General features: G+C 39.7%; 1 protein-coding gene across 1 annotated transcript in view; it reads left to right on the top strand.

Moving 5' to 3' along the window:
- Positions 1 to 14,776, top strand: part of ADAMTS5 (ADAM metallopeptidase with thrombospondin type 1 motif 5) — a 71,396-nt gene extending 56,620 nt beyond the window's left edge. The window contains exons 4-8 of the mRNA XM_004713092.2: positions 659 to 942; positions 3,728 to 3,911; positions 4,271 to 4,446; positions 7,521 to 7,696; positions 11,994 to 14,776. Of these exons, the coding sequence (XP_004713149.1) occupies positions 659 to 942; positions 3,728 to 3,911; positions 4,271 to 4,446; positions 7,521 to 7,696; positions 11,994 to 12,561 (1,388 nt within the window). The 3' untranslated portion in view covers positions 12,562 to 14,776. The remainder of the gene's footprint in view (positions 1 to 658; positions 943 to 3,727; positions 3,912 to 4,270; positions 4,447 to 7,520; positions 7,697 to 11,993) is intronic.
- Positions 14,777 to 15,026: the final 250 nt, after the last annotated feature.

Below are 15,026 nucleotides of genomic sequence, written 5' to 3'. Positions count from 1 at the left end.
TCCTCCTCCTTCTCCTCCTCCTCCTCCTCCTCCTCTTCTTCTTCTTCTTCTTCTTCTTTTTCTTCTCTCTCTCCCTCCCTCCTTCCCTCTCTCCTCTCTCTCCAGTGCCTATTTTTTTTTGTGGAACACCTTAGGGGCGAAACAAGCGCTCAACCACTTAGTGCAAAAAATGAATGAAGATTTAAGAACAAGTGCTAAAGAAATGAACGAGCTGTCACCTTGGATACCGTTTATGGAATCAGTGGGAAGAATATGTGAGCAAGCTGGAAATGGAGAATGGGTATACTAAATAGAGTGCCAAGAATGAACTGTTTTGGAAACTTGCAGTTTAATTTTTTTTAAATTGTTATTATTACGTCCAGTTTCTGATTTCCTCCATGTCCATCCTGATTTCTTCTAATGTCTCAGCAGAATGTTTGTTTTCACAGTTATGTGTTGTAATTTTATGTAAGGATAACACCGCCAGCCACAGCTCCACTAGTATATTTACAGGACAGAGAGTCCCGAGGGGTGGCTGGTGAATGCACGGAGTCTCTGGGAGCGTGGCCCCTCTCTGGGTCCCCTCTGCAATTCCCAGAGCATTGCACATTTAGACTTATGATTTAGTGGTTTGAAACTTAAACACAGAGCTAGTGGTCAGTCTTGATTCTTCTTTTAGGTAACTGTCTGCTAGACCTCCCACGAAAACAGATATTAGGCCCAGAAGAACTTCCAGGACAGACATATGATGCTACGCAGCAGTGCAACCTGACTTTTGGACCTGAGTACACGGTGTGTCCCGGGATGGACGTGTGCGCGCGCCTGTGGTGTGCCGTGGTGCGCCAGGGCCAGATGGTGTGTCTGACCAAGAAGCTGCCTGCCGTGGAAGGGACACCTTGTGGGAAGGGGCGGATCTGCCTGCAGGGAAAGTGTGTGGACAAAACCAAGAAAAAATATTATTCAGTAAGTGATTTTCTGGATACTTAGGAAATCCAAGATAAAAGAGCATTTATTTGTCATATATGACTATTGTCATTGGAATACATGATTTCCTACTTTAAATACTGTTTTCAGTTTCACCTACATCAACCATTCTCAGTAAACATGTACTGTAGAATATGCAGATAAAAGATGTTACCGTTTGCATCCTTCCAGGAATATATAATCCAGATGTCTTTGGTTTGAGGCACCAAGTTAGACCAGTTGCCCTAGATTCTAAATGGTGGCAGCTTCAGCCTCATCCATGTGCATCAGAGTAGAACTGTGCAAATATACACAACACAGTACTCACCAATTCAACAGACCATATATATACAATTCAGTGACATTGACTACAGTTTTCCTGTCGCATAAACCTCATCTCTGTCATCTTTCTAATTTTGTTTCTTTTTTAAAAAATCATTTTATTAGGGGCTCATACAACTCTTATCACAATCCATACACACATCAATTGTGTAAAGCGCATTTGTACATTCATTGCCCTCATCATTCTCAAAACATTTCCTCTCCACTTAAACTCCTGGCATTAGGTCCTCATTTTGTATTAATTCTATGCCTCTGGACAAAAACTCCCCCTTACCTCTTCTTTCCCACACCTGGAGGCTAAGCTTCTTATGGCTAAGAGGCTTTGTAAGATACATGTTTGTCTGCTTTTATTAGTGAGGTCCTAGAGTTTTTGTCATTTGTGACTTACTTATGTCACTCCGCACCATGTTTACAACATCCATCTTTGTGGCATGCATCAGCACTTCATTTCTCTTTAGGACCGAGTACTGGCCCATTATATGTGGGTAGTTGTGCGTGTAAGATCACTGTAGGGTTGCTATGAGTGAGACTGGGCTCCGGGGCTGTGAATTTCAGTGTTCTGAGCTTTGCCCATCCATTCATTGAACACAGCTTTCCACGGCTGGTTTTTCTAAAGTAGATCAATAAGAATTTCTTTGAAGTGGTTCTGGGGAAAACATTGCCCTCCAACTTCCTGTTAGCAGCCAAACACATCCATTAGCACTTCCTTGGGACTCCCTCCAAATTGCTTTTACAAGTTTTATTTTCAAATTACTTTCAGTAAATTCTTAGAATACACATTTAAATTTGATAAGGAAATAGCAGTAAAGCTGACACTTGGGTACTCACACAAAGGCAGTGAAGTTCAAAACAGTCTCTTTTTTTCCTCCCCTTCTAGCAAAAGCAGATTAATGCTAGAAAGAAAATAAACCTACACCTGTTCCAGGGATCAAACTCTCTCTCTCTCTCTCTCTCTCTCTCTCTCTCTCTCACACACACACACACACACACACACACACAGAGGCCAGCTTCAGGTCAACATTGGCAACTGTGATTCTCAGAGCTAGTCCAAAGTCATTGTTGACTTTCGCTTGCATGTTTTTCAAAATCCCTAGAAGTATGTTGCCCTTACTAGCATTGCCTATGACATCCAAGGGGTCTGGTGGTGCATTGGTGAAAGGGTTCATCTGTCAACGAAGGGTCAGCAGTTTGATTCCATGCAGCAGCACCACTGGGGAAAGATGAGACATTTTGCTTCCACAAAGACTGATAATGTTGGAAAACCTAGGGGGTAGGTCTACCCTTCCCCATTCATAGGTCTGCAAATCAGAATCCTCCTGGCAGTAATCTGTTTGGTTGTGGTTTATGTCTTCAAGCACTATCATACAATTATGTGTTCTCAGATAGGCCTCAGGCCACCAGCGGAAGTTCTTCATGTAACCCCTTAGCAAAGACACTTGGACTATTTACTTTAAGTACCTCGGCTCTGCTTATAATATTCACAGAACATTGGACTTAGCTTGTCATAGCAAGCCTCATCCTTCCCTGTGGTATGTGTCTACATATATGTCCCAGGCAGCACATTCTCATATTTGTCACATTTCTTCTCTACACAGTAACTGTCACCTCATTAGGAATTGAGTCAAGCAAAATCCAATTCCAATAAGTTTACTTTAATATTTAGAAAAAGGGGTTGCAAGCTTTCTTACCAAGGAGAGGACAAAATATGGGAGCAGCGAAAATAGTGCCTGGCATCATGCCAAACACTCATCGTCCGTCCTCCAGCTCCTTGATGATCCAGGATCAAAATGGATAAAGTGTTAACCATGGTTCAGTTGTCATGAACAGAAATGTATAATATCAGAAAGCATCATTATAAAGTGGTCCAGAGAAATCAGTAGCTAATCCTTATGCTATGCTGCCTTTTCAGAATTAAAAACCTTTATACTATAACCCATAATGCAGAACAAAGTGTAGGTATCTGCTTTAACCCCATTAGATCCAAATGTCCCCCAGTAACCCCCCCTTTGGGAAACACTGGTCAAGAGGGTGCTCAAAATCCAAAAAGAAAAGAAAGAAAGAAAGAAAGGCATACAATTGTTGCCCTTAAGTTAGTTCCAACTCATGGTGACCCTGTGGGGCTGTACAGAACTGCCCTGAGACTACCCATCTTTAAGGGAGTCGAAAACCTCATCTTTCTTCCATGGAGCAGCTGGTGATTTCGAACTGCTAACCTCCCGGTTAGCAGCCCAACAAGTAACCCACTATACCACTAGGGCTCCTAGAAAAGGCTAACTGCCTAGAATCCGAAAAAGTCTTAATTGTAGGCCATCAAATAGTTGATACGGCTGCCAAAATGAAAATGAAACTCTATGTGCCATCAAATTCAAGTTATTCTCAAATGTGTACTTGGAATGTTGTCTCTTCTGTTCTGAACGGAAATATCTTCTGTTTTCTATTTCAGACTTCAAGCCATGGCAACTGGGGGTCCTGGGGACCCTGGGGCCAATGTTCTCGGTCCTGTGGAGGAGGAGTTCAGTTTGCCCATCGCCACTGCAACAACCCTGCCCCCAGAAACAATGGCCGCTACTGCACTGGGAAGAGGGCTATTTACCGCTCCTGTAGCGTCGCGCCCTGCCCGCTCAGTGGTACGCTCCTCCCACGTGTGGCAGCGTGCACCCCAAGTAGTTTGCAATGTGTCACTAGGAAACAAGGGATGGTGGACATATGAATGTTAACATATAACCGACTAACTCCACCAGCATTCAAATCAATACAAACACTTCGATGATTTGAAAAAAGCTTTATGAAAAATCATTCTAGAATTCAGAATTTGGAAGAAGATAACTGTTGTTTTGAACTGTCTATATAGTTTGATAACATTCTTCAACTGAGGTCTATAAAGAAGCTTGACAAGGAGAAAGCAGCAACTTTTTGTTAAAAGTTATCCTTTACATGTGAGTTTAGCACAAATAAAGTAATAATGGTCAGCATGTTTGTTTTGCAGGTAAATCTTTCCGTCACGAGCAATGTGAGGCCAAAAATGGTTATCAGACTGATGCCAAAGGAGTCAAGATATTTGTGGAATGGGTTCCGAAGTACGCAGGCGTCCTGCCGGGAGACGTGTGCAAACTGACGTGCAGAGCCAAGGGGACAGGCTACTATGTGGTGTTCTCTCCAAAGGTAACACGGAATCTCTGCTTGCTGGTCCGGTCTGACTCAGGCTCACCCAAGGGCCTCAGCAGAACTGCACCTGTGGGTTCCAGAGACTGAATCGTTACCGTAGAAGGCGTCATCTCCCACAGAGGATCAGGAGTTTCAAACGACTCCCACCAGGGCTCCTCACCGCCCAACAGTTGTCTGGAGAGAGTAGACATCCTGAGGGGGATTACACGATAGAATAAAGATATCAAATGAACACTTTTTTCGTGGTGATTAGATTAGGGGGACTTTGCATTCCTGGAATATCCATATTTTATAAACAGAACATTTACATGTTTTAAAGGTGCTTTTTGTTTCATGGGAATTTGTCAAAAAAGGTGGAATATAATCTTCAAAGTAATCATGAAAGCAGTTATAGTTTCTATTTGTAAAAAAATAGAGACAAATGACACATTCATACATTTATTTTTTAATTATAAAATAGCAAGTAAGCTTCCTTATTTTTTCCTTGCCATTCATATGAGATTTATTTTTTAATTCATGAGGGTAGATTTCAAGATCCTCCCTGGATCAGACTTCTAAAGAAGTCTACCATGCTACAGTGTCTCTTGACAGTCTGAGTGTGAGGTTAAATATCCCTTATTCTTCTCAGCAGATCATTTTCAAGTTATAACAGCTTTATTTCTTAAAAGCAATCTTATATACAATTTAAAAGTAATGTTTATCTACTTTGCAAATAGGTACTACATTTAAAACAGCTACTGAGACCATGGGAATGAAGTATGCATACAAAAATGTACCATTCCCTTGAGTCTTCTAATACATTTGGAATAACCGCAGGTGAGAGAAAGATAGAAAATGATCACCTAGATGGATCCTAAATCTCCTACCAAGAAGCCTGGAAGCTATTGGTGGTGGGGGGGAGGGGAGCTTACTCTTTTTTCCTATTTACGTGGCATATTATTGACAAATAAGTTAATGTCCAATTTATAAAAATTCATCTTTTTTTACAAATGTACACATTTTTATTTTTAATATATTACAGAAGAATAAGAACAAAAACACCACCTGAATGTTTTTCTACTATCTGAAGATAAATGCTTTAACCTATGAAATTGTATTTTGTTTGGGTTCCTACACACAGTCACATATGTAAAAAGAGAGTTTTGTATCTATATAAATTCAAAGTATCTGTGTTTATAGTAACTGTACTCTTGTTCACACGTCACACAAGTGACACTAGTCTCAATCCTTTATTTGGAATATATTTCTTTTGTCCAAGAGTTATTTTTTTCTGGCTGCCCTAGATTCCTTTTCCACACCCATCTTTACTTTGGTATCTTGCAATTCATCACATAGTAGGTAATGTTTTCTACCCATGCCATGGTTTTGAATGTCAGTTTCGGTTTTCAAAATTATCACTAGAATAATAAATTTGCTCCCCCAAAAGGATCTCATTTCTCAAATTCACACATATTCAGCTCTCTGTACCAGAGATAGGGGTAAGCACTAAAATAAAAGATTGCTTCCCTCAAAGTAAAAACAAAAGATAACACCGTGGGAATGAAGTATGCATACAAAAATGTACCATTCCCTTGAGTCTTCTAATACATTTGAAATAACCCCAGGTGGGAGAAAGATAGAAAATGATCACCTAGATGGATCCTAAATCTCCTACCAAGAAGCCTGGAAGCTATTGATGGTGGTGGGGAGGGGGGCTTACTCTTTTTTTCGTAAGCCATCTTCCTATCTGACACTTATTATGCTTATCATGTTATTCATGATCCATTTCTAAAACTTTGTCCATCACCCTTAGCAGAAGCTCTCAAGCCCATTGCCGTGGGGTCTATTTTAACTCATAATGGCCTCCTAGGAGTGAGGATTGCTGACCCCCCCACCATGGACTTGCTAAGGCTGGAGTATCTACAGAAGCGAACTGGGGTAGCTGGTGTGTTGGGCCCACCAACCTTTCAGTTATCAGCTGAGCACTGGCCATCATAACCACCAAGGTGTCTAATGAAGTTGGTGTCTATTTTAGGGATCCTTATATGTAAGTTTATATAATATCTGTCCTTTGGTGATGGCCCTATTTCATTTACCTTCACATTTTCAAGGTTCAGTTATGTCATTACATGTAACGTGGGTTCTTTTCTCTTGTGGCTGAGAAATATTCCATTGATACCCTTGTGTGTACACACTGCATTTTAATTATCCATTCATCTATCGATGGACAGTTAGGCTATTTTTACATTTTTACTACTGTGAATAGTGCTACAATAAACCACTAGGCTTAAATCAAGTATAGTTTATTTTTGTTTACTTTTTAATGTACTATGTATTCTAGAAAACATCACATTCACAAATAAGAACATACATGCTTATGAAAGGGTCTCAGAGTATAGCAAATAGTTTGTGCTGAACTCAACCTAAAAGTTAACTGTGAAAACTCACTCAACAATGCCATGAATGAAAGGTCTCAAAATCTTCCACAAAGATGTGGTGATGGTCAATGGCTATTTTTTGCATCCATTTCAACTCATAGCAAAGGCACATGACAGTGAAACTACCACACGGGGTTTTCCCCAATTGTAATCTTACAGGAGCCCAGCGGCCTAATGGTTACAAGTTGGGCTGCTAACAGCAAGGTCATCAGTTCAAAACCACCAACTAACTCCCCATGGGAGAAAGATGGGTTTTCTACTCCTACAAAATGTATAGTCTTAGCAACTCCAAGAGCAGTTCTATCCTGCCCTATAGCGTGGCTATGAGTCGACATCGACTCCGTGGCAGTTAGTTTGCTTCTGCTTTTCAGTCTTGCAGAAACCACCAGATGATTCTCCCACAGAGCCATTTTCTCTTACAGAGCCAATCTTTCATTTAGCAGCAAAGCAATTAACCATTTTACCAGCAGGCCCCTTCCATCAAGATTACAGTCAAGAAAATCCAGTGGAGGAGTTCTGTCCTATATTGCACGGGGTCCCTGTGAGTTGGAATCAACTCAACAGCCGCAAGTGTGGTTTGGTTCCTGTTCATCAAAAGAATGAAGTACCTACGTCCACGTGCTTCCCACTGACAGTGCGGTTCTCATCCTGCAGGTGACTGATGGAACGGAATGTAGGCCGTACAGCAATTCTGTCTGTGTTCGAGGGAAGTGTGTGCGGACTGGCTGTGATGGCATCATTGGCTCCAAGCTGCAGTATGACAAGTGTGGGGTCTGCGGAGGGGACAACTCCAGCTGCACAAAGATTACTGGAACCTTCAATAAGAAAAGGTAATGGAAAGCAAGTGAGCTTATGGGACTTGGACACAGCATTTGACTCTTGCAAGACTGATGAAGAAGGGACTCATATTACATCCTAAACCGCCTGAGGGAGTTGCTCTGACATGGCTCTAGTTGCACATTAGAAGTATGACAAAGGAAGAGAGGGAATGACTGAAGCTCTGCTTGCTCAGTGGAAATTCACGGCACCTCTAGACGTAGATAAACTCACCGGTCATGGGGGTCACAGTCTTTCAAAGTGCCAACACTGAAAATACAAAGCAGGTGACATTCCTTCTTAATAATATCTTCCAGACAGATGATTTCTAAAGCATAATTTGAGAAAAGGAGTCTGGTTTTGTTGTTTGTTTGGGTTTTGTTTGCCACAACATCTAACAACTACAACATTTAAAAATAAAACTCTGGGTTCATGCTTAACAACAATTGTGGCAATGGCACCAAACTGGGCAGTGCCATTGTACAGAGGGTCACTCTAAGTCAGAGCCAACCTGACACAAACAAGCAGCACATGTCTTCCTCATACATAAATGCTCACCAGTTTGCTGTATTCTTTGGAAAAGAAAGTTCTCATCGTAAAATGTCAAGTCATTGCAGTGGTGTGGCCAACAATCCCATTTTCTAGCAAACTATCCTTGTTTATATCCACTCTAGGAAGAAATACACCCATTCTTCACTTATCAATATGATTAGGTCCCAAAGACCAGCTCATCATTTGAATTGACAGTGTATAAGATTCAAGCATCATCATGAGACTGCCCCCTGGGCATTCATTGCTTTTTTGATGTTCCAGTGTACCTGGCTGCTCCACCGCACTGTTGCTACTACTGAGGAGTCCATGGGGGTTGAGGGTGATGATGGGGGTGGTCAGGTTTGCCTGCCACCTTCCCTGCTCGGAGACCTTGGACATCCTCTGCCAGCCATGTCCCTGTAGCGGGGTGCAGCCCCATCAGTCATCATGTGTATGCTAGAGTCTCGCTTCCAGATTTGGGCCTGCTCTCCAGTCCACTGTTGTGACCACTGTCCATTTTGAGTACCGTCCACCCTGGGGGCTCATCTTCAAGCACAGTGTCAGACAGACACTCTTCTGTTGTGAGCCATAGGCTTTTCCTTATCTCGTTTTCTGAAGTAGCTCACCGGGCTTTCTTCCTAGACTGTCCATCTGCAAGTTGTGCTAAAACATGTCCACCATGGGTGACCCTACTGATGTTTTAAATACCATTAGGATAACTTCCGGTTTGATAGCAAGTGACCTCATTTCATCACACTGATAGATAGGTGGTAGATGCTTTGTAATCGCTGCATAGAAATAGCATTAATTTATGGCAAATCTGGAACATCTGATTAATATCTATTATTGAAAGAGTATCAAGTAGGGTATCAAGAAAATGAATGATGAGAATCTTCTTTTCTTAGCCAAAGACAAAGGCAATTCCTGATGCTGCTGAGACATTTACAACTCATGGGGGCCTCACGTGCGCCAGAGTAGACGGTGATTCACAGTGTTTGGTGTTTGTGATCTTTCAAAATCTATTTTTCAGGTCTTCTGATGCCTCTGGGTAGATTTGAACAGCCAATCCTCCTGTTAGTAACTGAATATATAGACGTTTGTATCTGAGAAACTCCTCTTTTTAAAAATCACTGCCCTCAAGTTAATTCTGACTCATAGTGATCCCATAAGACTCTGTTGAATTGCTCCTGTGAGTTTCCAAGACCAAAACGCTTGGTAGAAAGGCCTGTCTTTCTCCAGAGGAGCAGAATATGGTTTTAAACTGCTGACCTTGCGATTAGTAGTAGCCCAATGTGTAACTACTATGTCACCAAGACACCTTTTACAAAGGCACTAGGAAATCAAGGCACAAATTCACCAGTGGCTTGTGAAACGCTATTTGATGACGAGTTGCTCTGCTGATAATCCCCACAAATTCTTATGAATTTGAAACAGGCTTTCAGAAACAAGGAAAGCAAAAAAGGTCTCTTGACTTAGTCCCTTATCCTTTCTTCTTTATTTTCTTTACACTCGACTTGTTATCATTTCAAGTCTGAACTTTGGCCAGAGTTTATTTTCATTAAAGTGTTGTAAACTATATTGATAGAAGTAAGGGTTTCACACTTGCTGACGTAGTGAAGAAGCACAAGTTGGGGGTCAAAATTGGTAGTGACTAGCTATTGAGAGAAGTTCAAGTATTTTAGTAATCTGCATGTTCTAAGGCACATAGTGTCTTCAACATCTCTCCTGGTTTGGGTTGTAACCATTATACATTTATATATTATCAATTTATATTTACTGCCATCTTGTCAATGCAGACTCATAGAATCTTTAAGAAATTCTAATCCATAATGTATTGCAAAAAAAAAAAAAGCAAAAAGGGGTAACAAAAAGAAAAGTAAACCCTGTTGGACAGATAAGCAGCATTTTCCGCATTGTATCTTAGCCTTTCTCACTGCATACAGCTCAGCGTCTGGTTACGAGTGTATAGCAGATAAGCTCCTCTCTGTTCCAAGGAAAATGCCTGAATTGAGGGAACTCACTTGGATTTTTAGTAAAGGAATCAGCTATCCCATAACTTCTTGCCTTGAGCAAGAATTCCAAATCAAATAATTAAATTCCAACTCATCAAAGTCCACACCCAGCTGTATTTCTATTTACATAATTAGGAAAATGAAGCACATTGGAATTACCTACAAAATCAGAGAGTTTATGAAATTACCTAGAAACTCAAAGATCTGGGCAAGATGTAATTCCCCCTCAATCATAGGGAATCCCAATTTTTCACTCAGATATGCATAAGGTTTCATGCCCTTTTAATGGCAACTAACTACAACAATAACATGGATATTATAGATATTTATGCCTTTGGGTATGTTTCTGAATAGATAATATTCTCTTAGAATCTACTGTATTTACTGTGTCACATGATGTGCTGTAATACTTGAGATTAGGCACTGAGATTCAGGAAAGTTTACTAAGATAGGAAAGATTTGTGTTTTCCCTTTTGTGACAGTATTAACTTATCGCTCTCCTGTGATGAAGGTTATTTTAAATCTATGTTTCTGTCTATCTATCTACCTATATGTTTACTACCTATGCATCCTTATAAATTTTATTTTATAAATTTTATTTATTTATTGTTTTTCCCTTCCTTCCTTTTTCTTGCTCTCTCACCCTGACTTCTCTATCAGAAACTATCAGAGTCTGCTTCTTTTGTAATGAAAACCAATTTTTTCTTTCATAATATTGTTTCATACATTATTTATCTTTATGAAGTTGACTAACTTCACTCAGCATAGAATATTCCAGATTCATCCAAGTCATGAGGTGTTTCGACTGTTTCATCAATATTCTTTAGGGATGCATAGTATTCGTTGAACGTAAATGCCAAAGCTTTTTTAAATCCTTTCCTCTACTGATGGGCATTAGTTTGTTTCTATCTTCTTGCTAATGTGAATGATGCTATTATAAACGTAGGTCTGCATATATCTGCTCATGTTTGGCTCCTTATTTCTTTAGGGTGTATACCGAGTAGAGAGTCGTTGGGTCGTATATTAGTGTCCCCCTTGTTTGAGGATCTGCCATCTGAGTAACAGAGTTTTATCTGTCGTTTTGTGTCTTGGCCCAGGAAATCCCAAGTTCTGGTAGAAATGGAAATAGAGCCACTACTCTGTCTCAGGCAAAAATATAATTCAATAAATGGCTCCTAAATAGTCTCCACTTGGAAGCAATCTGGGGAACCCAAGCAGTACTCTTGCCTCTCTAACATCTTGAAATGTAGTGATTGGTTTGGGATCAGGCCTGGGCTTAGGGATTTTTGGAAGAGTCCCTGGTGATTCTCATGTGCAGAGGAGTTTGAGAACGTTCATTTACAGACTAACATTAGATCATTGAGGGGAGATCATTATGACTTTCTGTTTACATAGAGCTAAGTTTGTGCCGGAAAGGACACAGAGTGCTTTGTAAAGGTAATAGTATTTATTTGAAAAGAATGGTAGTGGTGGCATCAATCTTTAAATACTGATAACATAAATTAAAAAAATTAAGTTAGGGTGCTATCACCATCTCAAGTGTGAACTCAATAAACATGGGTGCAATATGCTAGTCTTACTGTACTTTTATTTTGTCTGAAGTAATTGTACAGTCAATTGTAACTAATTGTTTGGATGCATGAATACTTCATATGAGGATAAGATAAAACTTTTAGAGGCTATTTCTTTACTCATCTAAGAAGTGCTAACTTATTTCCCTTCTCTTTCTCTCTTTGTTTCTCTCTTCTGTGGACCTTCCTGCTTACAGCAAGGGTTACACAGATGTTGTTAGGATCCCTGAAGGGGCAACCCACATAAAAGTTCGACAATTCAAAGCCAAAGACCAGACTAGATTTACTGCCTACTTAGCCCTGAAAAAGAAAAATGGTGAGTACCTTATCAATGGAAAGTACATGATCTCCACTTCAGAAACGATCATTGACATCAACGGAACGGTCATGAACTACAGTGGTTGGAGCCACAGAGATGACTTCTTACATGGGATGGGCTATGCGGCCACCAAGGAAATTCTCATCGTGCAAATTCTTGCCACCGACCCAACTAAAGCATTAGATGTCCGTTACAGTTTTTTTGTTCCCAAGAAGTTGACTCAAAAAGTCAACTCTGTCATTAGTCATGGCAGCAATAAAGTAGGGTCACACCCCTCCCCTTTGCTGTGGGTGACAGGGCCATGGCTTGCTTGTTCTAGGACCTGTGACACGGGCTGGCACACCAGGACGGTGCAGTGCCAGGATGGAAACCGGAAGCTAGCCAAGGGATGTCTTCTCTCTCAGAGGCCTTCTGCGTTTAAACAATGTTTGCTAAAGAAATGTTAGCCTGTGGTTATCAGCGTGTGTACAAAGATAAGTCGATAATTCATCACGGATACAGCCGTGATGAACAAGAGGTCTCCCTAAAGAAGGTCATGCTTCAGTGTCATTGTCAACAGAGGAAGAATTATAGGCGGAATCTGCTCTCTGCAGCCGAAGGAGGATGGGCACTGCTTCATATGACAATGGTGACCTTGGCATCAAATAAGACGTGGGAGTTATGGAATACCCTGTGCCTGAAAGAATGAACAAAACACAGAGGAATGTAGACTCGGGGGACATTTGAAGATGGCGGAGCAATCTCCCTCTTGTCACCTACCTCTTACCGGATGTTTTTAAAGACATCATGATCGTGTTCCTCCCTGACACACAGTAGCTTCTTTTTACTGTTTGTAAATACATTCTTCCTCAGTATGTCACTTTATAACACTTGGTTCTAGTAAAATATATATATATTTCTATAAGAGTAATTGACCAAAGTAGGTCTGCAGCTATTTCAACTACTTGCAGTTTCCAGAAAGAGCTGTGGATGTTTTACTGGAAATTAAGAACATGCTGCTGTTTTAATATGGGTTAGTATACTTTCAGACTGCAGGAGATCATGTATTAGTCAACATCATTTTTGACAGCAAAGGATCTTCTGAGAAATTCATAAAAGAAGGAGGATCTGAGTGTATCTAATCATTTAAACCTATGCACAGGTCCACTTATTTAAAACCCACTGACGGCCTACAATTTCTCAGGCAGACAGCCAAATGAACACATCATTAGGGTAGAGACAGTGTGTTAGGGGGTGTGTATGTTTTCAGTATTCAAGAGTATACAAACTACTTTTCTTGTGTTAGAATTTTAAAGTAAGAAAACAACAAAATATTTCACTGTGTTTTCAATTTCTATTTTCACACCTCCTTTCTCTTCCTATGGCTCCATCTGGTTTCTCACAATGTGTAATATGCACACAGCAAAAATACACAGCAAAAATTCTTGATCATATTCAACACTGGTATACCTCTTACCAGCAAGCCTTTAAAATGTGTTTGCTTTTGCTTGTTTTATTCAAAGATTATGTAAGACTTAACAATACTTTGTACTCTTTGTTGACATAGTTTAATAGGAGTATTAAAGGCACTTGGCAATGAGCCATATCTATAAGTGGTTATTATTAATATTCATAAGACTGTTTCCACACCATAGGCAATAATTTTTAAAGATTTTTAAATCAAGTATATCGTACTAAGCAGCTTTTTTCTCCCCAATTGGAAAGAACGTGATTGTTCCAGTGATTATTTGCACAATGGGATGTGAGGCTCTTCCAGAGTGTGTGTTACTTTTACTGTCATAGCCTGTTTAGCTAAGTTGTAAGTTTGAGTAAACATTGACGTATTTTTATAATCACGCACATTAAAAAATTCTGTTTAAATTGTAAGCCACATTAGGTCGTCCTGTTTTGCAGAAAAATCTAAGGTATCCCGTTTCATTTTGGATTTCGTTGTCCTTTTGAAACACCACAAAACCAATCATCTTTATAAAGTGTCATAAAAATCCTACCAAAGTTGCCTGCTGTCAAGGATTTTCAGGAATATTAGGGAAGTATTGCTTGAGTTTCATTAAGTTCTAATAGTTTGGGTTTTTTGAGATGTTTTAGTATAACAATTATATAATTGTCTTTTTACGTCATTTTATTTCGTAAGCCAGGATAATTGGTTTCTCATTGTTTTAAGAATTTCCTTTAGACATTATTTTGTAATACAAGTAGGTGTTTTGTAAAACTAATAATTTCCACCACCTGACTTTGCTTTAACATAGTCTCTTCTCCTTGATAAAGTATTAGGTAGAGAAATGTGGCCTGTTCAAAACTAAACCCTGCATTTAATGTGAGGTCACCATCCACCAAGGGCGGGGTGCAAAATAAGCCAAATCCATTAGAAAACACCCACCCACATGCCAACAAATAGCCCCTGGCCTTTGTACAAAAGGGAATCAATAGAGAAGTTAACATTTAATTTTCCCTATATTGAAAATAATCCTAATCATGTCATTCAAATGTGAGAAATGTACAATTATATCAAAGAGATCATTGAAAAGTAAATTCATTATACACTTCATACTTCTCTATCCTCCTTTCACAAATTTCTATAATGATTTACCAATATTTTCCCCAGAAAATAATGATTTTACACTTATTAGTGAGAACTATAGAGAACTTAAATAAACCACTATTCCGTGCTCTTAATGAGTTTTCATCATATATATATATATATATAATATTCTTTTTACACATTTCAATAGATTGAACGAGGAATGTGTGCTAAACTAAGAAAAAAATTACACAGAATGAGAACTCAAATTCTTCAAAATGGAGAGTATTCAGAAGTTATAAGAATGATAAGCAAAGGGAAATTTGTTGTAATTCAATCCAACCCAAGTCAGTTTGACTTTGGACTATGTCTCCACATAGGCTTAGGAGCCCT

The sequence above is a fragment of the Echinops telfairi genome, unplaced genomic scaffold (assembly GCF_000313985.2).
Source record: "Echinops telfairi isolate 266 unplaced genomic scaffold, ASM31398v2 ScPeMD7_7469;HRSCAF=8507_0, whole genome shotgun sequence".
NCBI classification, from domain to species: domain Eukaryota; kingdom Metazoa; phylum Chordata; class Mammalia; order Afrosoricida; family Tenrecidae; genus Echinops; species Echinops telfairi.
Note: the sequence above shows the minus strand (reverse complement) of the source record. Positions and strands in the feature narration are given on the sequence as shown.